The following is a 27,147-nucleotide window of genomic DNA, read 5'->3' on the forward strand; positions in this document are numbered from 1 at the left end:
ATCATGAAGTAGGACTTCATTTAATGATGTCCTCGTTAGCAGGGCATGAACTGCATGTGTCAAATCAATTGTATAATCATTTCCATCATTAAAAAAAAGGCATTTAAGGGAACCTCACACATTATGAACACAATGGTTATGATGACCTCTGGTGGACAGTGGCAAAATAATCTCTACTGTATTCTGGTCTTTAAAAAAATACAAAAAAATAAATGGTGCAAATAATGGGATAATGGAAGTATATACCTATTACCTAGTATGTCGAGAGCATTAACATAGGCCTGACTAAGGTGTGCAGTATGCAATGTTAAAGAGCAGCAAACATTCTTTTATTGTAACACCGCTTTATTCCATTTTTTTTGTTCAACAAGTTACATATCATTTTCATTTTTTTGTGAAGTTATAGTTCTTAGAGTCATCTCCATATTTCCATTTCCAAGTACAGTAAACCGTCATTTTGTTTCAGTGTGTATGTGTGTCTTCCAAGCCCACCAGCATGCTTTCAACATTCACATACCCTGGAATCTAACAGAACCTCCCCTTGCTACTGTTGCTGAGCAGTGCGCTATACAACCGTGCCCTATATAAATGCTACAGACGACTGCCCATTCCATACATATCACTCTATAAACTAAAACAACGTGCTCCACACCACATAGTGTTTCATGACCACTTAACTTGATGGCCTGTTCGTTTTTACACTTAGGTCCACGGTAAAAACATATTGCTTCACGTAAATGTATTGCTTTAACATGCACAGATAATCAGATGCAAACAAACACTGTGTCCTTTTTGCAAACCGCTGAACAATGACCTGCCAGCCTGCCAACCGTGTGATTTTCTAGCATGCTTTAGCCCCGGAGCCCTTTAACCCTGGAACAGCTCATTACATAGAACATAGCAAAGTGCGGCTACCGAGTGGCCCTACTTCTATGAAGGAGCTTAACTGCTTTGCTATACACCAAAGGCTCGTGGCATTTTCACTTGGATTAACAGAGGAAAACAAAACCTGCACTTTTTCCTGGGTAGCCTTGTTCTCACACTTTCTGGCTTCTGCACAGTGAGACTCTGAAGAAAGTAGTCATCTGGGTTCCAGCATGTGCTCACGGTTTTTTTTTTTTACCCAGCACTTAACCATTCTATCCTGCGTGGATGGGCAAGGATGTCATGGGCTCAGTCTGACCTACAATTTTCCACCCCTCCCCATCTTTAAAAATTCAACCAGCCCCACACAATCAGATTTGACTCTCATTTGCCCCATCAGTGTCACCAAATATCGACCATGTGTACACAAAATACAAAATAACCATATGCTGCTTAGTCACTATACAGGGGGATCTATATGTCACTAATGCAAGGAATAGCAAATAAGCCATTTAAAATCCAATACAAAAATATTAGGCTGATATAGAAAAAAGAAAAAAAAAAAAGGTCACTGGATTTCAGCTGGGCTTGAGGAATAAAATCATGTGTTTACCCAAGCTCATCCAGTGTGAGTGTTCAAATCTCCACAATTCTGACAATCTCTGGCTTTGGAAAATACTTTTTGCTGCATATTATCTACAGATACTATGGAAAACTATTCACCACTGCACTGAAGGCATTCCCACTATGAAGACCATTTGAGAGCCTCACGATCCGGTGAAGCACCACAAAGCAGGAACCTTATACAAATAAAAAAAAAAAAAACAATCATCGATACTTATTATCTAACTCAATCCCTCAATGATTTGTAGTGCTTTGAAATTTCAATTTTATAAAAACCCTAAAAACTCTCATTAAAAATCATAGCTCTTGATAAATACTAAAATCCAAACTCTATATCAAAAGTCATAAAATGCTCCAGGTGCCAGGGGACACATCTAGGGTATTTTACAGTAAATAAAAAAAGGAATACTGTAGCAGTACATATAAAGTACATGGTATAAAATGTATGTCTACAAACAAAATGTAGAAAAGTATGTCAACATTTCAGAGGCATGAGCTTACTTGATATGACCGCTATACTGGAATCGGCTTGAGTACAAACTTCTAAATGGCAAAAAAAAAAAAAAAACTAAACCGACTACCAAGTCACAACTTTTTAAAGCTTTTAGAGTCACGCTGAATACAGTAGAAAACATATTTGGTATCTGTAAAGAAAAGAAAACCAACATTGCTTATGAGGCCTCTTAGTTGAACGGTTGAAGAAAAAAAAATAATAAAATGTTGTCGTTAGTAATTTGCTATTCCAACATCATTGAAGCCAATGCGGTCTCCATTTTACAGTGGAGAGAGTGGCTCCCTCTGCTGGTGGCAATCAAGTGTTCCTGTGCCACCGCAAACAGGGACGCCGACAGCCACACTCATTTTCTGAATATGCACACTGCTCAGTCATGCCAATAGACAGAGGCATTTCGACATTTTGATCGACCTACACACAGTGGAGGTAAAAATCTACTCTATCCTACAGTATATACATAATGATCCAACTTTTGTTCCATTAATCACACTCTACCTGAGCAAATCTGATTGACGTATGCTCGTAATTCGTTTTTCTTTGTTCGTATGCTGAACACTTTGGTTTATGTTGTCCTCTTCGCTCACCATTTCAGAGAAAAGTACAGTGACCGGGAGTGGTCAAAAATGGAGCAAAACAAACACGGTACAAATAAAAGAGCTAGGAGAGACAGAATGAATTAAAATAAAATAATAATAATAATAAAAAAAAAAGGTAGCATAGGTGCTACAAGTCTTTAGCCTCGTCTTGGCCACAGCACAACTTTAGAGCCAGGTGAGAAAAGGCTCGCTCTTGTTCAGGACAGACTCCACGTCGTTCAGGATAGGCATGAGGTCTGTGCCTTCCAGAGTGCCCAGGTCCACATTAGTACCTGGCATGGAATCAAGGAAGTCGGGGAACCGGCTCTGCTGAGGCACATTCATGTTGACTGGCACCATGTTGTCTCCTACAGAGAGACACAAAGACAAGTTTGGGTATTCTCATAATGCCGTTGGTCAAACAAATATTATTAACATTTCTGACATGAAAGCAACAATGTGATGTAAACCTGTGTGGGGCTCTGCTATAGTCAAGTTAGATTTTATTATGTCTGCCATGTCATGTATTATATATAATACATATGCATTATCTACTTAGAATTCACCACACTTTGATCTGAAAGTCACTATAACACATCTCGCATGTGCTAAGGTCTGATCTATTGGTCCAGAGAGTTTAGTTCCAAGACACCTGGCCCTAATATTCAGACTCTGATTAAGTGGATCAGGCATGCTGTACATACATACATACATACATACATACATACTTACATACACACACACACACATATATATATATATATATATATATATATATATGTATATGTGCATATGTGTATATATTTGTGTGTGTGTGTTTATATAATGTGTGTGTGTGTATATACACACACAATTCTATATATGTATGAAGTGGCATGTAAATGTTTTGCACTCTAGGTAAAACTACATGTTACTGTGGATAGCTAAGCTAGTAAAAGATCATTCCACTCATATAATATAAAGAAAATAAACTGCCCTCAAAACATAAATGGTTGTGACACCTTCTGCAGTAATAACTGCAATCAAATGTTTGCTATAACTTTAGCAACAATGATGTTTTTACATTCCTCCGTTGCTGTTCAAGAATTTTGGCCCACTCTTTCATTGCAGAATTTTTTAATTTTTTGTTTTCATGTATGAACTCAATGTTTATGATTCTGTCACACCAACTCCATGGCCAAATCAAAGTAAGCACAGTGGATGATACTTGACAGCAATGGTCAAAAGCTGATCTGCACTTTCAAGTACAGCTCGGCTTGACCCGCCATCCCTTAAGATCCATGAAAAACAAGCATCCAGGCTTTTCTTCTGTCCTGGCACTAAAGTGGTGGAATAAACAACAGAGTCGCTTGCTGTCTTTAAACGCAGACTGAAGACCCACCTATTGTACTTGTTATTCTTGAGTAAATAGCGAAGCATGAGGGACCGCGTGCTGATGTTAATTATGATAGCAATGTTGCTATGAAGGTGAAGAACCGAAGTAGGGGTGTATGTACAGGGTTTGAGGACTGTAGTAATGGGATACGGAAGCCTTCACTGTACCTGTGTCCATCTCCTCCATGTTGTTGAGGAAGTCCTCAGGTGTTGTGGGGATGCTGTAGCAGCCAAGGCCGAGACCACTGTCTGTGCTCTGCTCACGTGAGTGGTATGGTCCACTGTGAAGGGACAAAGGGGGGAAAAAAAGACCCTTATAACAGAGCTCCAACGTTTCTGTAGCAAGTTATCAGTAGTAGCACTCCTGTCATCCACCAAGTCCCTTAAGAATATTCAAACACTCCTCAGTATATCTGCCAAACCAACCAGGCAAAGAGCTTGGCTGGCCTCTAGCCTCCCTTTCCCAAAGTCTGTGCTGTGAATGAGGCCAGTGTGGTTGTAACTGTGGCACTCTTGGACCTGGTAGACAGGACACTCTTTTAAAGGCTGGAGCAGTGTGCCAGATGGAGTTGTCAGGACACTGCACTCTATCTGAATGAAAGCTTTACAAGAACACAGGACTGGGATGCTCCAGCTTGGAGCACATTTTGATTTATCAGAAGGTTAAGTATTGTTATTAAAATGTTAAGCCTTTCCAGCATTGGAGAAGTACAGCCCAGCCCCCTCCCCCAAATAAATAAATCATTTTAGTAAAGGTGCATGCCTGTTCAGGAAAGGATCTGAGCCACTGGTGGGCATGGTGCCCTGATTCATCGGAGCTGGATTGATGGCAGGAGCCACAGGCGCCATGTTGTCCGAGTCCATTGGCATCTGTCTGCAGAGCGCCACCTCCTGAAGGAAAAGAAACACTGTAACCTGGTAGCAGATGTATGACACACAAATATGACTAACTCACCAATACCAATGATATTTATTGCCACGCAATGCTTGGGCAAGCTATACATAATAAAACTGAGAACCACCTGCAAGGATTGTATATTATTGCACAGGAAAATCAATCAATATACAAGTTATGTTGCTGCTTTAATGATGTAAAAAACACATATGATAGCTGCGGATATTTATTTAAAAATAAATTAATTAATAAAAAAAGTTGACACTGCAGTTTGGAGGGGACAGTTTCTGGTGTATGTGCGTGTGTCTGTGTGTGTTTCCTCCTCCACCTTGGGCTAAGTCTGGCTGAATCAGGCTGGCTGAATAGAGGGCAGGACAAGGCATGCCTGTGCCTGCAGCACATAGCCATGCCCAGTAGCAGTATCAATAAGGTAAAAACTAATAAACAAAAATAAAAATCTCAGAACAGACATTATATATACTTAAGCAAATGTTTTGGTACCCCTGACCACATGACACTTCTTCTCATGCCTTCAGTAGTACAGCCGATATTACTAATAAATGTATTTTTTCTTTACATAAATTGCTCATACTGCACAATACTTTCATAACAACACAAAATAAAACACACATTATAGTGACCTATGCAGTGCACCTTAGAGTCAGGACTTCGTAACAGCCACTTCTTGGCAGGAATCACAGCCTGCAAACACTTTTTGCAGCCACAAAGTGTTTTAATTTCTGCAATTGAAACTTATAGGCTACTTGGACTGTCTTGCATGCACAGCTCTGTGATGGTCACAAATATGCTTTGTTTAGGTCAGGGGACTGTGACTGCCAAAATATGTTTGCATATTGCACTTCACATGTTAAGTTTACATGTTAAGTTTACAGGTGTGTCTGTGCATGTATGTGCGTGTGTGTTTGTGTGTGTGTAGGTTGGGCGTGTTTGTTACTTCTGTAATGTCAGTTATCGTGCACTGTGAGCTACTGTAACCAAAAACAAATTCCTTGTATGTGTAAGCATACTTGGCCAATAAAGTCCGAGTCTGATTCTGATTTATTGAGTCTGTAATGTGTATTGAGTCTTTTTTTTTTCCCTGGAGGAAAGACATTTTTCTACACCGATTGAATGCTAATAAAAGCTTCTCGACTTGATTTCAGGTAGTCCATGGTGAGTTTGAGGTATATTTTGAGTCATTACACTGTTGTAGAAGCAATTTGTCGATATGGTTTGCCAATATTTTGTAAAATCCAGTTTTCACTCCACCTGTGCAATCTTGCCAATGACACTGGCATCAACACAACCTCAAAGCATGACTGTTTTACCCCAGTGTTTCAAGGTTTTCTTTGCATTAAATGTGGTTCCTTTCTCCAACTGTAGCTTGCTGATTGTAGCCAGATAGTTCTACTTGAAGTATCAGTCTACAGTGCTGAAAACATTATTATTGTTTAGGTACAGACGCTATATTATTTCTCACATTGTGTCATTTAGGTGCCCAAGAATGTTTGGAGAACACTTTCTTTCTCTGCAAGAATAGTGATTGTGTACATGGGCCAAACGTGTACAGCACTGATGGTGCTTTAATAGGGCTTGGTGCTTAGTTTTTAGGGCGTAGGCCACTCACTGAACAGCTGCAGGACCACAGTCCTAAGGAGAAAGAAAAAAAAAAACAAACAAAAAAAAAAAAAAAAACAGTGGAAATCTTCCATTGGCAAAAACTGACATGACTTGACTGACTCATTAATTTTATCATAGACAGGCAGGGAAAAAAAAACACAGATGTTTTTACCTTCTCTCTCTCTCTCTATCGCTCACACACACAGTTGTGGAAAGTTCACAATTGTATGCAATAAAAAAAAAGAAAAAAAAAAAGTTGTGTGTAAGCTAAACATCTCCAGTGAGAGTTAACACTCCAGCACCTCACAGACTGCCATTTTGGCAGCCATTTCGTAAACAGTCCTGCTGACGAATTACCGAAGCTCTGTATAAACACTTTTCCTGTAAGTCTGTCCCCCTTTCTCTGTTATGGGGTTGGTGCCACACACACTAGGTGCAGAAAGAACAAAATGTACCGACCCCTAGGGGCCAGCAAAATTAATTAGCCTACTCTTGAGTTGAGGCTACAAAAGTTAACAAAAACAATGCCTCTTTTCACAGCAATGCGAATGACTACCTTCCCCGGGATTCAGTGAAGGACGCATTGTCTCAGCTGCACGGAGGAACAAGTGTTAGGTCATCTCTCCTTTTCTCGCTCTTTCTGCACGCTAAGTGATTGCGATTAAGCCTCTCCTGTCCTGAGCTGAATAAACAGAGGGGAGACTTCAACAGGATGCCTGCATAGCACACAGCAGAGGGGAAGCGCTGACTCTCCAAACAAAAGGCATGTGGCTCACATGTTTTTATTGGATGGGGCTTTGTGTTTTCCCCCTTGGACTCTAAGCCACCCCCTTTTCCAGGCACCCTGTGCTGTCTGAGAACATGAAATGTGTAACAACACACACACACACACACACAATGACAGCTCCACACATAAAGTACAACTACTATACCAATCAGCCATAACACTGACAGGTAAAGCAAATAACATTACTGATCTTCTTACAGTGGCACATGTCAAGGGGTGGGATGTACATTTTAGGCAGTGAGTGAACGGTCAGTTCTAGAAATTGAGGTGTTGGAGGTAGGAAGAAATCATCATGCCTCAACCAGAAGACTTTGACAAGGGCCAAATTGTAATGGGACAGAGCATGCAATGCAGTTGTGATTCAAGGAATGGCAAGCTGTGAACCGGCGACAAGGTCATTGGCGCCCAAGGCTCAGTGATGCAATCTACACAGGCTCCACCTCACAGCTTACAGGACTTAAAGGATCTGCTCTTAACGTTTTGGTGCCAGATGGTACCACACGACACCTTCAGAGGTCAATATTACTGATTAGTAGATTACACTATGTACATAGACTTCAAAAGAAAAATGATGGCCACTGATGAACAACTGCATTGAGAAGTAATGCAAACAAGTGAAAATGGGGTCAGCAACCTTACCTCATTTTATATGAACTACATCTTAGTCAAAATGTATGCACAGCTCACTACTGTATGAAACGCACAAGAACGCCATTAACAGCTCTAACTTTTACTGAAAACCTCACAGACTCATCGACCTTAGGTTATTCTCCATTCGACCCAATGACGTTAGATAGATGAACTGTTTAGAAAATACCTTATAATCAACCTGTAAAGCACCTCTAAAAAGTAAAAAATAAATAAATAAATAAAAACATTGGTACATTGCTCAAAACTGTAAGGAAATTATAGTAAAAATGACAGTGGACCTTTATGTAAACTGACAAAACAGAGGTGCAAATACTAATGATGCAAGAATTCTACTATCGACGTGTAGAAGGCTTCAGCAAGAGGGGGGGGCAAGCCTTTTCTTATAAACCCCCCCCCCTCCAAACTGTGAAATAATCTTCCAAATAATGTCTAGATTTTCAAGTCTAGGCTGAAAACCTGTTTACTTGATGCAGTGCTAGCTTTTGGTTATTAAGGTTGCAGATGCATGGATCCATGGACTTAGGCAAGTCTGGCAAACTGAGATGTTGGTGCTGTCGTCCCATCTTTCGCACACAATCTCTCAGGTTTCTTGACAGGAGCGAATGCATGCTGGCTCTTTTTTAATTAGACTGTTATAGTCAGATCTGGCACTCTGGTCATTTTTCACATCTTCTGTGCTCCATAAATCCAAACAGAACTAATTCCACCTACTTACGCTTTTCTGACTTATTGACTGCCCACCTGTCCAGGCCAAGACTGATGGGAGATAAACAGGCAGAGTTTCCTGCTACCTCCCTCAGACCAGTTACCCACCCTCCATTACCAACTACATTGAAGTTCACATGGAATTTTAATAATAATAGCAGCAATTTAAAGATTAATAGTTATTATTAGTAGTATTGCTAAGCACATTAATACATATATCAGTACACATATTCATACTAATGGACTTACATGGTGTTAAGGTGACTTTTCACCATTTATTAAAAATGTATAAGTGGAGGATGGAGTCCACACAAGGTTCCTTCTTCCAAGTTTAAGGGAGTTATTACTTGCCACCGTTGTCTTTGACATTCTCACTTGGGGTTTATGATTTTAATATTTCATATTTCTGAATTTCTGTAAAGCTGCTTTGTGACATCAGACTATAAAAATAACAATTCAAATAAATTTGACTTGACTTGACACACAATTGTAACCTCACCTGTCTCATCAGTTCCTCCTGCCTCCTCTGAATGCGCTCCCTCTCCAACTGGATGCGTTGTAGCCTCATTTTCTGCTGGTGCTGCTGTTGGGCACTCAGGGGGTTGGCTATGTTCATCATGCCAGGCTGAGTACTCTGCTGCTGGGGCATAGAGCCACTGGAGCCCAGCGACTGAGACTGGGCTTGCACTTGAACTTGCTGTTGCTGCTGCTGCTGCTGCTGCTGGGCATGCTGGAGATGCTGCTGGTGGTGCTGATGTTGGGACATCACTGAAGAGAAACAAAAACACCAGCCTTTAAATTGAATGTTGGTAACAAGGTTGGGGTGCAAACAAATATATGGAGGCTTTAAAGGAAGTTTCAAAGAAGCGGTGGCGGCCATCAGAGCAGCATTTGCTGTCAGGACACAGTGGTGAATTCCACACACATTTGGAATGAAAAAAGTGGTTACACACACACACACACACACACACACACACACAGACACACACAGACACACACAGACACACACAGACACACGAAAAGATTGAAGATAATCCAGAGATGACTTGAGCCGCCGCAGCGTACAACAGACACGCATGCGGCTCCCAGACGTCTTAACTCAAGGAGTGTTTACTGTTGAAGATGACGCAAAGCTCTCCCTCAGACAGCCCTTTTTCTCTCTGTAGCTCTCTCGGCACACATGCACATACGCACACACAGCAGCTACAGGAAGACGACAAAGTCCAGAACAGGATCGGACTGGATCAGGGCTGCTTTGCACTCCCACACAAACAGCGGGCCAACTTACTCTAAACAGCACTGCAGATGTGAACAGGACTTTAGACCAGTGTATTATTCTATATATGTAAAGTGTAGCAAAAGAATTACCAAAAGAACTTCCAGACTGTGGTGTTTACATGGGACATGAATAATGTAATAATTATATATAATAATGTTTTATTATACATTGTGACAGAATTATTAGCTATTACTAAAACATTAAGTATCTGCCTGGGCTTACTAATCTAAACTATGACAATTTTCAGTAGGTACAGAAAGATTTTTAGACCAGATTAAGTACTAATGACATGACATAAGAGTTGAATTCACAACCTGTGAGACTGAAACTCGTCTTCACCGTACGTTTGTTCTGCTTTATAACAAACCTCCACTGATCCTGCACTGAACAGACAGTAAGAAAAGACATTGTGCTCCAAGGACAACACAGAGACAAAGTTTTCGCACAGAACGGGCCTGCCGAGTGCTAACCCCACCCCACCCACCCCCCTCCTGAACTGCGTATTAGAGAATTCCACAAAGCCACCAAAGCATCTGCTTTATACCCCATGAACTTTATTTTGTTCACTGACTAATAAGGCAAGGTTATTAATCGGACGTAGGGGTTCTTTCCACCTACAGAAACGTTCAGTGGATGGTATTTACACTACAGAAGTCACAGGCCGATTCACAGTTCACACAAAAAGCTATCCATCCAAAGTGCTGCACATTCAGTGCATACATATGTTTCAGTACGTGTGCTGTGTTTATCCATTACGTAAACTGCTCTCACATGGGGTAGGCATTCCTGGAGAAAAACAGATGTGAACCGGGCTGGCAGGAGAACAGTGCACAAAAGTAGCATATCTCAGGGCAGATATACCGATGCGGTGCTCCAGCTTCATCTTCATCTTGGCAGCACCTTGTTGCATAAGAATGAGCTTCGGCGCCTTTTCAATCTGATTTGCTGGCTCGCCTTTAGGACTCAAACCTTGGTGCTTCAACAGGATTTAGACAGATGGATGAACTTCGTCTTAACTACCTCCAAAAATCTGGATTTAGAGGGAAGAGCCAGCTGCTCAGAGGTGAAAAAGAGACACCCAGAGTCTTTTTCACCGGGTGGAACAGGGGAGGGGAAAAGAAAAATAAATAAATAAATAACCACATATCCATGCGCACTCCTCTTGTGCACCACGGTTATACTATAAAAGGTTTTCTTCAGGGAAGGCTTACATAATGCATTGAACAGCTGCTTGAAAAGAACACATGAACTGGCATTCAACCAATTTTTGAGATGCTGTCATCATCTGTTTGCTGAAAACCTTTCAACCCAGCGTTACTACTATTCGGTCTTCGATTATGTATAAAGTAAAATCCAATTTTTATTTATTTAAATTGGACTGGTCATTCAATGAAGGGTTAACATGTTAACATCCATACATATGTCCAATTGCTGCTAAATGACTGTCCATGTGATGCTATTTTAGCCCATCTAAGCCAAATTAATGTAGACATTTATTGAATTTTACGCTTTTTTTGTAAACATGTCGCAAATCTAATTACAGCCTTTGGGGCAATGTCTAAGATTTTCAAGATTACTTTTTATAAACAATAAAACATTTGACAATTTAGAGGTATGAAAATAACTATAGCTATATAACTATAACTATAGCTTTTACTCCAAATCGGAGTCAATAGAAAGCCAGTTAAATTAATGATGCAAGTCTTATTTCACACAGCTGAGTGAAATTTGTCCCATGTGAAATTATGAATTTGTAATCAGATTCATTACAACTTGCTGTTAAAGCACTGTAATTGCAGTTTGAAGTCAATCAATAAATAAGTGCTATATGCACTATACTGTCCAAGTATTCACTCACCCATCTAAATCATTGAATTCGGGTGTTCCAATCAATTTCATGGCCACAGGTGCTTAAAACCAAGCACCTAGGCATGCAGACTGCTTCTACAAACATTTATGAAAGAATGGGATGCTCGCAGGAGCTCAGTGTATTCCAGCGTGGTACCGTGACAGCATGCCACCTGTGCAAGTCCAGTCCATTGAAATTTCCTCGCTACTAAATATTCTGAAGTCAACTGTCAATGGTATTATAACAAAGTGGAAGAGATTGAGAACGACAGCAGCTCAGCTACAAAGTGGTACAGTGGTAGGCCTCGTAAATTAATAGAGCGAGGTCAGTGGATGCTGAGGCGCATTGTGCACAGAGGTCGCCAACTTTCTGCAGAGTCAATCGCTACAGACCTCCAAACTTCATGTGGCCTTCAGATTAGCTCAAGAACAGTGTGTAGAGAGCTTCATGGAATGGGTTTCCATGGGCATCCAAGCCTTACATCATCAAGCGCAATGCCAATCGTTGGATGCAGTGGTGTAAAGCACGCCACCACTGGACTCTAGAGTGACAAAGCACACTTCTCTGTCTGGCAATCCGTTGGCCGAGTCTGGGCTCGGTGGTTGCGAGGATAACAGTACTTGTCTAACTGCATCGTGCCAAGAGTAAAGTTAGGTGGAGGGGGGATTATGGTGTGGGGTTGTTTTTCGGGAGTTGGGTTAGGCCCCTTAGTTCCAGTGAAAGGAACTTTTACTGCTTCAGTACACCAAGAGATTTTGTTTTGATTTTGATCCATTTCATGCTCCCAACTTTTACCTTTTCCTGTTCCAACATGACTGCGCATCAGAGCACAAAGCAAGGTCCATAAAGATATGGATAAGAGAGTTTGGTGTAGAAGAATTTGAACTTAAGTCCTGACCTCAACACGATAGAACACCTTTGGGATGAATTAGAGCGGAGACTGCCAGCCAGGCCTTCTCATCCAACATCAGTGTCTGACCTCACAAATGTGCTTCTGGAAGAATGGTCAAAAATGCCCATAAACACAATCCTAAACCTTGTGGAAAGCTCTCCCAAAAGAGTTGAAGCTGTTAAAGCTGCAAAGGGTGGCCCTACATCATATTAAACCCTATGGATTAAGAATGGGATGTCATGCAAGTTCATACTTTTGGCAACATAGTGTGGGTGCTTTGCAACTGTTCAGTAAATCCACCACAAAATTACTTGTTGCTTCAATCCTAACATTAAAAAAATGATTAAATTTTTATATTGGTGCAGATTTTTGCTTTCAGAGCATCTCTTCATCTGGTGAGTTTACACACATATGCAGATGTAGTAAAACTACAGATATCGGTCTAACAGTATACATGCTCTTAATAGCAAAATTGTTGTTTGCTATTTGCTGAGAACAGGACCCAGGACCCATTCTCAACAGCCCAACAGGTCCAAAAGTGGCATACCTATCTAGTGGCTCTAACACACACTCTAGCACTTCCGGCTCATGCAATCTGCAGGCAGCACATAGGTGAACAGCTTTAGTCCAGTCCAGCATGCTGACCCCCTGAACACCAGCTAGCACCAAGTGTCCTAGCAATCACCATGATGGAAAGCACATGTCGGGGAAGAGAAGTGAGCGAGCACGACAGCTCCTCCTTCTCCTCGCTTAGCCATGAAAGCAGGGTGAGGTGCACAGAGAAAAAGGCAGAGGAAAAACAAGAGAAGCAGGAGAGAGGAAGAGAAAAAGGGGATTGGGGCCATCAGAAGTTCGGGGTCAGAGAAAGAGCAACAGCAAAAGTGTGGAGGAAACACAGACAAACGGAATGAGCGTATGTTTTTGAGAGGAGGCTAAGGAGGAGGTACTGGGGGCGGTGAGACAGTGAGGTCTGAGTTGTGTATCACTGCCAACAAAGGCCTTCTTGTTTCATTTATTTCCCAGAAACAGCGTCAGCTGTCCAACAGGGTCAGCAAAAAAAAAAAGAGAGAATGGAAAAAAGCTTTCCGTCCCAAAAATCTGCAACACATTAAAACCCTCACAATGTTCCTAACAAGGACCACTAGCACATAATCAACAGAAATGACTGTGTATACACCAGATGACTTTGTGAATTAAAGTTAATGAAATGGATAACTGCAAAGATGCATGTTTGCCCAAAAATCTCAATCTCATGTCTAAGCAAAAGCTAGAAAAGGGCTAGAGGGGCACTCCAGGAGACATAGAGAGGGTGTGTATGCCTCTACTAAGTAGTCTGAAGTTAGCTGCCAAAAGTCATGAGGGAGTACGGACAAGTATATGAGCGTATGTGCTCGAGAGGGTGGGGGTGGAGTAGTCCTGCAGCAATAACACTCTTTGCACGCACAGTATTCCCTCCCCTCACCCCTCCTCTCTCATGAAACTGTGACAAAAACCTCAATTTCAATTTAACCACCTCTTTCCTCTTAGACTCACAGCTGACTGCACATTTGGGGCCTGCCTTCATAAGCCGTTTTGTTTGTCCTTAGAATGGTCAGATTAACACAGTTACTGCAGCAGAAGAAATGTGATGCTGCATTTTACAGGTTTCTTCAGAGCTCTTGAGCCCATTTACACCTGGTCAATTTATGTGACTAGCATATGCACTAACAAGCATTTACACCTGGTAGTCAAATGGGTCTTCGCTTAGACTGAAATATGCTCAAATTCAGAATTCACTCGTTTAGCGGTAATTATTGCTGGTGCTGGGAGGGGTTTTGGTTGTTGAATGTATGCTGGAGTAAGTATGCTGAATGTATGACTGAAGTGGTTTGAGGGATTGGATCTGTATCAGTTTTAAATGTACCGTGGGGGTATTTACACTAGCATTTTTATGTGCCCCGGCCTTATCAAGATATTATCCTGCTTCTCAGGATGCATGAAGATATGACCAGATATAAACGGTGCCCTTAACGCTGTACGGCTGAACAAAGCATCAATTCTTTAAAGCTTTTCTAAAACTACCGGAGAACCTAACCCAATATACATGTGGTATAATAAGTGAACGTTTAAAGGGGAATGCTTACTGTCAATTCTATAACTGTTATGCCAGCTAATACACATGCCCACAGTGGCTAGCAATGCGTTGAGAAATGTGGGGAAAGAGGGAGGGCAATCCTACCCAGATAGAGGAAGGCCAAGCTCTCATAGTAATACAAACATTCCCACTTGCAAATTGCACTCAAATGATGAACATAGTCACATTTACAACTGGACAACTCATGATTCTAGAGGATATGTGACCTTACAAGATGCGTCATAAAATGCAACCACTCACACAACACTTGGAAACACGTCAAGTATATTGTTGTTCAGTTTCACCTTTCTTTCAAAATAAAATAAAATAAAAATAAGTAAATAAATAATAAAATAAATAAAATAAAATAAAAAGCAGGACACCTAATCTATCGATGTCCATGCATCCATTTTTGTACCCAAAACGTGTAAAGACATATTTACTAGTATTTATTTACTGTACCTTCATAAGTATAAGAGTTTAATAAGTTATCTGGGAGTTCTATCTCGAATAATGACAAAGCTTTGAAAATATATAGTTATAATGTGTAGTGCAGTACATCACCAGCAACTCTCAGATGATGCAGAAACCGGCAAACTGTGGCTTTTGGCAAGTGCAGTTCAGTAACATTGTTGTGCAAGACCTCTGAAATGCCTTATTAGAATTAAGCAAATGGTTATGCTTGAAGATCCCTTCATACACACTCACTCATAATTTAGAGGTGTGTTGCCCAAGAAATGCAGTGAACAAGACCTTATGGATTTGGCCCAATATCTCCCTTTCACATTGATAGGCCCATAAAGCTACAGAAAGAACATACTCCGGTGATATAGTGTTGTTTAAACCTGCAGGGATCACTTGCTTCTTCCAGTTTATCTTGGATATATATTTTTGACCAACTTCAGAGTCAAAACCCACTGCAGAGACTCACTTGCCACAAGTACACCACCAAGTTCCTGTCAAACGAGGAGTTGCGGGTATGTCCGGCGAGTCACCGGTGGGTCCAGCATCCAGCTGACGCAGTGCTTCATGTGTATACTAGAGTATAAACATATTCGCTTGAGGGTCATTTGTCATCGGACTGTTTTGATTTTCTGAGTACACTAGCTTCTCTACCCGAGCTTCTCTTCTCTCAGTTAGGGAATTCAGACAGCCCCTTCTTTGGTTGTCCTTCACAACCAAACTACTATACTCGGGTAAAGGTTGTCCGGGGGGGGGGGGGGGGGGTATTCCCACTATTAGGTAGGTTGTCATATTATACTAGTATGACTTTAAACCAAATGGAAGAATTACCAGAGAGAACATGAGGATAAACGTTTGTGTATTTTTTGTGTTCTAAAAAAGGTTATGAATGTTATAAAATCAAAATCAGATCATTTAATGACTTTATTGTAAGAGAATTGTAATTACCAACTGATGTGTAGTTTACATTATTTTAATGTACACTGTATAAAATCTACACAAGCAACTACTCAATAAAATAACAATTAACTCATATATTGAGTAATTTCAAGCTTTTGAGCAGTAGTGCATATCTACATTTAAAAGACATCCTTCTTTAGGCAACATATTGGCAATAAATAGTGTATTCCATTGGCTCAAGCCACATGAGTTTGTGATACTCAATACCTACATACAGTCACATGCAAAAAGAAAAAGAAAGTTAAGAAATTTAGTTAAAAAGAAATTTTAATTCATCCAACATTTCAAAGCACCACTGCTATTTATTATCTGAATTTAACATACTAGGAAAAACACAACCTATTGAAAACAGGACATATTTAATGTGCCATTACTTTTGCACACACTGCATGTAAGTTTGTGAACTAACCTGGGAAATTAAAGGCACCGTATACAATTCTGGAGAATCACTGTTAATATTTGAACTCAACAGCAAAACAAACACACACACTTCCTTCAGCACCCCTTCAGAAGCCTCGCCCCACTCAAGATCTGCTGGGTCATAAAACCCTTCACAAACGTTGTACCATCAAACACTGTGTAATGTTAGAGAACAACCTCACGGCAAGTAGTTCGCTTTAGCTAGGTTAGCATTAGGAAACTGTTATGACTGCTGCTGCTGCTAAGCAAACCAGTTGCGATTGTCGAGCACAAACATTCCCAAATGGGACAAAAACAATACTGACCCATTTCCGTGAAACATCAAAAATCAAAAGTTACCCGCAAGCGAGATTAGAGCAACATCCTCTTCCCTTTTCATGCTTTTCAATGTTTGGAGATCTCTCGACCATCCAAATGCCTTACCAATGTGTCTTCGCCCTGATCTGTAGCTTTTATTTGTCGGATCTGTTCCTTTTTGGCTGTTTGGCTCGCTTTGTGCCCCTTCCCCTGTCCTGTACACAAGCACAATCTCACTGTGTTGCTGATTGGCTGGAATAGCGTTTTGTTTTTGGTCCGAGCCACTTTGTTTCCCATTTACAGACGTAAAGCGGAGTACGAACACCAGTCTGTTTGCATGCTGGAAAGAAGTCCAGAGAGCTAGCAAACTGTTAGGAAACCTTCCCGGAAGTATATTGGACTGAAATCGTATACAGTGCCTTTAAGCTACTTAACAGTACAATGTTTCACAATGTGAATAAGTGCGCTCTCTGTAGAGAGTGTGAACTTAGAGTACTATAAGTGTATATACACACACATATATACATACACACATACAAATACACAAACAACATGCACATTAATTTTCAATCAAATACTAGCAATCAAATACTAGCAATGCCTCAGGCCCACTTTTCAAATGATCAGCAAAGTGATTTATTGTAGAACACAGCTGTGATTTTGAGAGAGTGGATCAAAATCTGAAGTGCTGCACACCACCTCCCATCTACTCTACTTCAAGACCAGATCACGACCAAGCCAAGCATGCTAGAGCAGGTCCACAAGCAGAGGCTTCAGCATGTGTGATCCTATTTCATTTGATCGTGGTGAAGGGAAAAGGGAGTGGAGGAGGGGGGTTGGGCAGGTGAGAAGAAGTAGGGTGGGGTGAGAGGTGCTGTAGGGTTGTAGGATGGGCCCCAATCACTTAGCAGGCCAGTCTGTCTACAGGGGAGGGGGAGGGGGGGGGTACAGTACTTACTGAGGCGAGAGTCCACCCGTGGGTCGAGCCACGATGTGCTCTGGGTTTTGTGGTCAATGAAGTAAATTTCTCCCTGAGGGGTGACTGCCTGCTCCCAGCCTTCCGGCAGCTGTCCTGTTTAAGCAGTAACAGCACAACAACAGCTCCAGATCAACCAAGTGCGCTTAGTGTGCCTTGCTTGAGATTTGCTTTTGCGTGCTTCTCGGGGCTCGAGTTCATTGAAAAACAAGACCAAGAGCGTTAACATCATCAACTGAGGATGTGCCCTCAGTCTGATCAAATTGACAAGACTGAAAAGACGTTTGGGACAGATTCTGGGGAGAAAAGGTAACAGGTCAGTCTCCGCACTGGAAGAAGAGAACAAAGGAGTGGAAAAAAATCCATCAAAACAACAAAGGCAGAGAGAAATCCTTTCTTGACAAGTGTTGGATGTCAGCCAGCATTGTTCTGCTGGGAATGTGGGAGAGAAGGGCAAGATGAGAGAGAGAGAAAAAGAGAGAGAGAGGCAAGAGTAATACAGGCCATTGCACAATGGGCTTTTTACTAAGTCTCCAAATGCCCAGCAGTCACCAAGTTTTCCTTTTAATTGGCGATACCATGCAGTAGGACAGAGGTGTAAGGCTATTCGTGAGCCATAGGCAAGTTTGCTTGGGAATGTTGAATATCTATGCTTAACAAAACGTACAACCAACCAGCAGGACTACCAAGTTACTGAATAGAGAATCACAAGTCATAGATGAGTGAGTAAGTGAGTGAGTCAGAGGTTTCTATCGTTTTTTTTGTTGTTGTTTGTTTGTTTTTTTTTTTGGTATCTGAGCAAATGAATTACTTTTATCAGTTAACTAAAAAGGGCAAAGAGAAACACATCCTCTTCATGAATAAGCTGTCTGAACAAGTCAAACAGGATGGTGTACGCAACATTACTTCAGGCTGAACACTTCCATTCACATAAACACAGGTCCGGTCAAGAGGCAGCTGCCTCCTCCTGCTGTTTGCACGGATTCCTCTGTACAGCACTAATATAATAATATAATAGAACCTCCAAACTTTTTTTTTTTTTTTTTTAATTTTACTATATTTACTCTTAAGGAAATTTCTTTGTGTTTAATACAATAAACACTGCATATGCAGATATACCCTAGGATAATGTTTGGTATTAAGTATTGCTATTATATAAATAAATTTCAAAATCTGGTATCACAACACCCCTAAAGGCCTACCCCAATCTTAAACCCTAATGATATGGGGGTCTCTCTCTCTCTCTCTCTCTCTCTCTCTCTCTCTCTCTCTCTCTCTCTCTCTCTCTCTCTCTCTCTCTCTCTCTCTCTCTCTCTCTCTCTCTCTCTCTCTCTCTCTCTCTCTCTCTCTCTCTCTCTCTCTCTCTCTCTCTCTCTCTCTCTCTCTCTCTCTCTCTCTCTCTCTCTCTCTCTAATCCTGTAAACAGCTGGCAACAAAGCAGAGACACACCTTTTTTTCCATTTAATCACAAATCAGGATTTGTGAGGAGAAAAGAGCCAAACAAGGCAAGCACATTTGGAAGCAATTCGCTGTACTGATTTCAAGAAAAGCAAAAGATCTGCACCACAGACCAGAAGTTCACTTTGTCCGTCTCAGGAGCAGACGAAAAGGTCTCGTGCTACAGAAAGATTCCTGCTCAACTAGGTCTTAACATTATAATATAGCCCCCCAACGCTTCCCTGCTAGACTACAGCGCTTTCTCCACAGTATCACTGCACAGGTGCCTGCACAGGTGGTGGCTGTGGTAAATGGATGTCTATAAAGATTCTACATTTTCAGAATCAAGGATAAGAAGAAGTGTTCATCATGGACATTTGAATTATGCAGCGCAGACAACGGCAGGACACCTGGATTGGGTTTTGGTCATTCACATTCAATGTAATAGTCCGTCTCCAGTTGAGCTATGTGTAAAAACATCCGTGCAGCTCCCAGACAGCCTGGCATGTTCTAATTTCGGCCATCCCTTAGATAAGGGTTAAGAGGCATAAGAATGTCTAATGAAGACAGTCATCTTCTACATAGTAGTACTTCTCTGATCTGCACTGTAACTGTCAAATGCACATGCTTCTGAGTGTTCTGTATTATCACCTCTTTGTAATGTCAACAACTGTTGTGGCCCTTTGAGCTTACCTGCAGTAATATTACGCGAGTAGAGCAAATGTTAATGTAAATTTATTTAATATGAAGATGAATCTATCACCCAACTACATGTAACTGGTTTGGAAATTTACAGCTTCAGCAGTGTTAAGTGGTTATGGTATTTTCACACTATTTTGCATTCAGTCAATGTTTTAGTTCTATTTTCTTATTAAAACATAATTTAATATTAAATGAATGAGAAGTCTTACCAAGGTTCGGCTGGGACAGGGCCATGGAACGCTGCTGTACGCTGCTGTTGTTGCTGGTGGCCTGGGCATGCAGGTTCATCGGATTCATGTTGGCAGTCATGGTCTTCCTAGGATCATGCCACGTGGTGATTTTCTCCACATGACTGCAGAAAGAGACACACACACACACACACACATACACATAAATGACCTGAATCTGAGAAAATACTTTTTTTTTTTTTTCTTTTCTTTTCCTCTGAAGGTTACAAGAGGTCTATAAGATCATTCCATGTTCTGGTGGCGTTTCCCTCTGAGCCTGAATCTTCTAATCTTAATTCTTCCACAACAACTGCAAGTCAGACAATTATAACAACACAAAGAAAAATTCCACATCAATGTATGTATAGGTTATCAAGGGAAACCCAGGAAGCAGTGCAAGACAAGCGGGCAGTGCAGGGTCCTCCCACCCACGACTAAACGCATCCTTTCAACCAAGGAGAAGCCACATGAAATTCTGGCTCCTCTGCATTTTTCTCTTTTAGAGCTGTACATGGCTGAAAGCACGACATGACGGCACAGCAGGCTGAGCATCCGTTGGTACACTGACTGACCTGCACTCATTGAAACAGTTTACACAAGGTATATACCATTTCACTCCACAATAAGTCTTCTGGTGCTCAACCCCGAACCACACTAGATCACCAGGAGATCGTAGGAACACAGAAATCATGTCGCTTCTCTCCTAGTGTGAAAAGGGGCTTAGGACGGATTAGGTCCGAACTGAAGTTTTCGATCCTGGGGATTTAGGCTCTTTAGCTGCACGGGCTTGTTTGTACACAAACCGTGCTGAGCAAATAAAGCTGAGGTGAGGTGAGCCAGCTGAGGCAGAGTGAGTCACCTCATGTACAAAAGGGCCTCAAGCATAGTGTGACTCATTCGAGCCTATTTACACATCACTGGGAAGATTAGCCACTTCCTGCTGATCTGAGAACTGACCTTCGCAAAGCAGGAAGCAGGTTCTCTGGGGCACCACAATAGCAGTCGCTGACGCTTGTACAATGTACATTTTAGAGGTTATATACTAATATACTGCTGGGTCTGGATGCGTAGCAATGCACTGATGCACACAAATGCTAAAAGGCTTCCAAAATGTGAAAAGGCATGTTCTCAAACGTTGTCCTAATTTAACGCGTTGTTCATTGATTAGTTGGAGTGATACATTAGGTTTACTCAGTTTACTTTACTTGTTTACTAGAGTAAATTTTTTTTTATGTTTAACGAACAAACACTGTAGTTACACAGTGTAGTTACATTGATTCGGTTACATGTACTTCAACCCAGGATAAAGCAGCCTGAACCCTCCAGTCGAATACTCAAGTAAAAGTAGTAGTACCCTGTACTTTGGGCCATAAAAGTCCTAAAAACAACCTGAACAGGCGCACAAAAGTACCAAGGCATGTAATGGGGAGAAGGGCATCTCTGTCATTGCCATTCTGTCACTCTGTCACACTTCTGTCACGTGTGACCCTCGTCATATTTGTATAAAATCCTATAAATTCTATAATCTTGTCAGTAGGTTCTTTTACAGTTCTGACTCACTCCGGTCACTACAATTTAGTCAACACATGCACATGTCCAGCGGTCCATGAAAGCACCATTCTAAGAAGCATATTAACGGCAAAGGTGTGCAGGTGAACTAGGTTGCGTGACTGTAGGGAGAGCCCGGGAGCAAATAACAACTCTTTCATAATGCTTCCCTAAGTACTGAGATCCTGAGAAGAACAGTAGAACTTCATAGTACACCCAGCATCTATGAGCATAGAAGACTGTTCTCAATTCTCAGTTCTGGATGCACTCTTTAAAACATAAAAAAAGAGAAAAGATTGTATATAATAATACAGAGATGTAATCAACTGAAAAAGATGCCGTCACAAACTGCTAATCGTGCATTTATTTTATAGAAAACACATCAATCAGAATTATTATGCTCATTTATGTTGTACTTCACTGCATTCAAATAATTCACATTGACATACTACTGTATTCAAAACTGCTTATTGATTAAACTAGTGTCCTAAATGCTGGGATCTGTGACAGAGACAGGGTTAGGGTTAGGCCAAGCAGAGTGTAGAAAGGATTTCAAGAAGCATCTGTGTGAAAGACATGAGCAGCGGGGCTGATTTATGCTATGGGCTTTCAGGCAGACTTCAGTGTGTTGCTCTCTACTGGGGGAATTTATTAGGGGTGGGGGTGTGTGAAGCAGGCAGTAAGAGGCCTAGGGGCCTGGGTGGGGCAGCTGTCCTGCAGCTGTGTATAGGCCCCCTAAGTCTCGAGTGAGTTCTCTGAATAAAAGGGGTCTGATGCAGAAGCCATTGGTCATATTGTAATCTTTTTAGTTTGAGTATCTTTCTCAACAGATACTATTCTATTCAATAAAATAATTGAGTTTTTTGCTGGTATCCGTTCTGACTTTTGTATTAAGCAGCATCTAAGCGTCAAAGAGGTATCTTTTGGATCTAGCTGAGGGTAAACAGTGAAGCACTTTTGTAGGTCGCTCTGGATAAGAGAATCTGCTAAATGCCTTCAATGTAAATGATTCTATTTATTGTGCACTTTACATATGGTATCCAAGGTGATGTCGTAATGCTGGGTGCATATTATTTTTTTATTATTTATTTTTTAAGGATGGCTCAAAATTCAAAATCTAATTGTGTTTTTCATAGAAAACTAGTTTCTATCTAGTCAGACACAAATTATTAATTTAATAAATGTGTGATACAAGTACAAGTGACTATTATTTTTCATTTTTAACTGATTCGCCTTTACTTAACCTTTCCTTTTGTGCTCATTCCCATTCAAATGTATAACTAGCTTACATGTATACACAGAAAGAAAGTCTTAGTTACACTTATGCAGTTACAGTCTATGCAAACAGAAAATCAACTAATTAACTACACCTCACAGTACATGAGAGAGAGTAAAAATGAGCCTGTCCAGTATTTTGGTTTCTAACCAAATACAAAAGCAAAGAACCTCTGGATGTCAGCAGTGTTACATGCAGTCTCTCCAGAATACAGCACTCAATACCGTGATAATGTGACACGATATGTGACAGATATATACCATGGCTGAATTGTACCAATGTTACACAACACTAGTGAAATGGTTGGGACCATTGCCAGACCACCCGTCTAGCCCATGCCTGGCATTAGGGAGCTCCAGAGTGTCCTATTCTACTGGAAATACCTCTCTGCAGGAATTAAACAAGCTTTGTGTGCATTTGCACATCTGAGTCAGCAATGGGTACAACCTAAAGTAGCTGAATGCCTTCATTAGAGGGTGTCCACAACATTTTGGTGTATTGTCAGCATAATAACAGATTTGTTAAGATGTGCTTTTCTTCCAAGCATATTGTTGTTCACATCAGTGTTTCTGGAATATTAAGCACAAGATCAATTACAGAGAATCTGCACCCTGCAAAATGTTTCCATTCAGCAGGTAAAACCAAGGTTTGTTGATGCATCGGGCTACACACACAGGAAATTTAGAGAAACAATGGCTGGGCGACACTAGTCCTGAAACAACACAGCCCCCTTCCACTGGCCCACTTACACAGAAGCCAGTTGGACACAGCACCTCAGAGCTGGACTTCCTGTTAGTGTACTTGCTCTGGAAAATAAAACACCAATTTGCTTTGCGCTCACACGGCCAGTCACTCTTATACATCTCATGCATGCAAAAGATATTACAATGCAAATGTTCATATATTATTTTGTGCTACAGTTTAATATTATGCTAAAAAATCATTTGTGGGATCAGATATGTTAACATTAGGTTTCAAAATTCCCACTGTTCCTCTGAAAAGCATCCCGTGATCCTTCTTTTTTTCCTTAAAAAGAAAACTAGTTTTTTAATAGATGGTCTTGCCTAGTCTTGGGCCAAAAAATAAAAGTAAATAGAATATTAGTGTATCTTCTTTTACACACATAAAGCCACATCCTCCATCCAATAATGGGAACACAAGCCAATGATAAACGAGATTCACCAACATCCAGTGTAATTACATGCAACACACACTCACATGCAGTATTTTCGGTCATGTGTCAGAGAGAAATGTATAAGGACAGAGATTAAGGAGCAATTTGGAGCATATAACCTATTCCTGACTGCAGTGTCTCACTCACACCTTGTCAGTCAAGTCCAGAATTACACTGTTTATCTCCCTCTCTCTCTGCTAAACAGCAGTTGTATAGTCTGAGATAGTTATATTTAAACATTCTTCAGACTAAATCTACAAGAGGGTCTTTTGTGACATGTGAAATACCAACATCTAATTTTCAAAGAAAACCATTAATGAAGAAAAAAAAAAAAAAAACTATCAGAGAAATCGTAGAACTCCTTCAGCAATATAATAAAAAGGACTGATGTATATGAGGAACTTTGTATGGGGTTGGGACCTTAAAAAAATGAAGGTTCTCAAAGTCCATGACAATTTTCTGTTATTATATTTATTGCTGAAGTACTTCATGCCTGGTTAATCATGACTGCAACTAATAACAAAAACGTCCTTTGGAAATGGTGATGTATTCAATAATATCCATTAATTCACATTGTTATTATTATTAACAATAATATTTTTGATTATAATAATTATTATCATTATTAATTAAGCTGATAACTACAACTAAAATAACTACCCTAATAACTACAACATTAACAGGCTGCAGAGCACTGGTACAGCCAGTTGCCAGTGTCAGGCCTTGCAGGTGCAAGACTAAAAATAAGCAGCAAACTGAAGATCCTGAGACTGGGAATAATCCAGCAGCTGTTGCAGTGTCAGAATGCTCTGTACGTCCCTCCCCCCATTCCCCCACCACACACACACATATACACACATACACACATACACTCTATTCATTGTCTAAAAAAGGATCTATTAGTGTATCACAGTTAATTATTACTTAATCGATATAATGATTCATAACTCAAACCAGCTTTTGTTTACACAATTCTAAACACTTGTTAGTTATCAAGTATATCTTTTCTAAAACATTGATTACATTTCAACATTTCCATACTGCAAGTTACATGAGCTGCCTGTAGGTTTAGTGTTCCAGTACCCAGTATGTGCCAAATCAATTGTAAGCAGTTAAATGTTTAATGAACCGACCTCCAGCAGAAAGCACAGACTTTTCCTGTTCCGTATCTTTAGGGTAAACTCCCATAAATTGCCAACTCCTAGTATCCTCCCCACATCTGATGGCCCTTTTGACTTTTAATTATACACTGCAGAACCATGCTAGACATAAAGGCATCTTACTTTCATCCATGCTCAAGGTCCAGACCGAAAGCTCTGGGAATGAGAGTGTGTCTGTAGCCATAGCAATGTCAACAGCCTCTAGACAAGGTTGTCTCACTCTGCAAAACCAAGACAACTTGGATTACAGTGTTGATGCTCTGTTTTTCACAGATATACTCACTGATCAGTTCGTTTGAAACACTAAACTACTAATAGGTCTCCTTTTGCTTTTAAAACCGCGTCAATATTCATAGCATAGATTCCACGACATTCGTTCGAGATGTAGGTTCATGATTGGCTTGGCTGCATGATTTGGGACATGGTGCATCACCATGCTTGAAGTAGCCATTCGTAAACGGGTAAAGAACGGTCATGAAGGGATGCACATGGTCAGCAACAATACTTGAGTAGGCTGTGGCCTTCAAGCAATGATTGATTGGTATCAACGGGGCCAACGTGCCGAGGAAACATTATCCACAGCATTACACCACCTCCCCTGGCTTGGACTGTCGACACAAGGCCATAGTCCATGGATTCATGCTGCTTGGGACAAATTCTGATCCTACCATCTGTGTGCCTCAGCAGAAATTAAAGTAAAGTAAGCTTTCGGGCATGAAACATGCGTTTCAGGTAAGGCCACACTATTGCAATAGGGGTTAGGTCGAGACGATGCCATTCCAAAATGGCCTACATTTACATTTCGTATTTTATAAACACTGCGGTAGACTTGCTTGTGTTCTTTGGATCGCTGGCCCTTCACTTTCGACTCAAGGACAGATGACTTCACATTTTCTTGAAGTATTTTCTGATACAGAGCAGAATTTACTGCAACGGTGGCAAGACATCCAAGTGCTTATGCAGTAAAGCATCCACAAACCATCAACAGTACCACCAGTACTGGTACTATACTTCACAGTTATGAAATTCTTACTTTGAAAAGCAGAGTTAGGTTGTCGCCAGACATTTTTTACAGTTTCAAAAAAATAATAATAATAAAATGTAAAAAAAACGGTCAGCACCTCCTTGTAAACACTTTTCATAGCCAGCCAAGAATCCTTCAATTTCCATTCTTTCTTGCAAAAGGCTTCTAGCTGTATAATCAGTGTGTTACCTGTTGCTCAGTGAATGTTGATTTTCATATCACTGCACCTCAAAGAATGCCTCGAGACATAGTTTTCTACGTTTGTTGGACGCAATTTCTGCCTTGTGAGAGTATTTAAGCACAAATAAACCAATCAAAAACATGATACAATTGCAGGACAATCTATTTACATTAACTTGCATTAAAAGTTTTTTTTAAAAAGTCACTATTGAGTGTATGTTTTTTATGTAGACATTGATGCATTTAAATGGTTTTAAACCTAAACACAATTATGCTGATAAGAATGACAACTGTAAATAGTTCTCTTACATCCTCTGAAACATTTTATTTAACTTGCAATCATCAGATTCATCTGCTCTAAAAGAAGACTGCACCACAACACACGTTTTAGAAATACTCTTCCGCATGGTCAATGCATTTTTACCCATTCTCACCAGAAAGGTCTCTAAATCCCCCAAACCCCAAAATGTACGAACTATCGATTTCAATTCTAGAACCAGCTCACCTGAAGTAACACAAGCATGTATTAATTTGTCATGTCAGGTGTTGGATGAGGACGTTT

The 27,147-nt window shown here is 40.6% G+C and overlaps 1 protein-coding gene across 3 annotated transcripts in view; it reads right to left on the bottom strand.

Moving 5' to 3' along the window:
- Positions 1 to 324: 324 nt before the first annotated feature.
- The window catches only part of wwtr1 (WW domain containing transcription regulator 1), a 39,013-nt gene continuing 12,190 nt past the window's right edge, over positions 325 to 27,147 (bottom strand). Inside the window, exons 2-7 of one of the 3 annotated variants that reach the window (XM_072660473.1) lie at positions 20,206 to 20,348; positions 17,840 to 17,953; positions 9,109 to 9,377; positions 4,715 to 4,839; positions 4,120 to 4,232; positions 325 to 2,945 (exon numbers count right to left, since the gene is read on the bottom strand). In XM_072660473.1, coding sequence (XP_072516574.1) covers positions 2,764 to 2,945; positions 4,120 to 4,232; positions 4,715 to 4,839; positions 9,109 to 9,377; positions 17,840 to 17,953; positions 20,206 to 20,348 — 946 coding nt within the window. In that variant the 3' untranslated portion in view covers positions 325 to 2,763. Of the gene's footprint in view, positions 2,946 to 4,119; positions 4,233 to 4,714; positions 4,843 to 9,108; positions 9,378 to 17,839; positions 17,954 to 20,205; positions 20,349 to 27,147 lie in introns of all 3 variants that reach the window. The other 2 variants (XM_072660472.1, XM_072660474.1) reach the window with 2 other exon arrangements.

The sequence above is a fragment of the Salminus brasiliensis genome, chromosome 17, assembly GCF_030463535.1.
Source record: "Salminus brasiliensis chromosome 17, fSalBra1.hap2, whole genome shotgun sequence".
In the NCBI taxonomy this organism is placed as follows: Eukaryota; Metazoa; Chordata; class Actinopteri; order Characiformes; family Bryconidae; genus Salminus; species Salminus brasiliensis.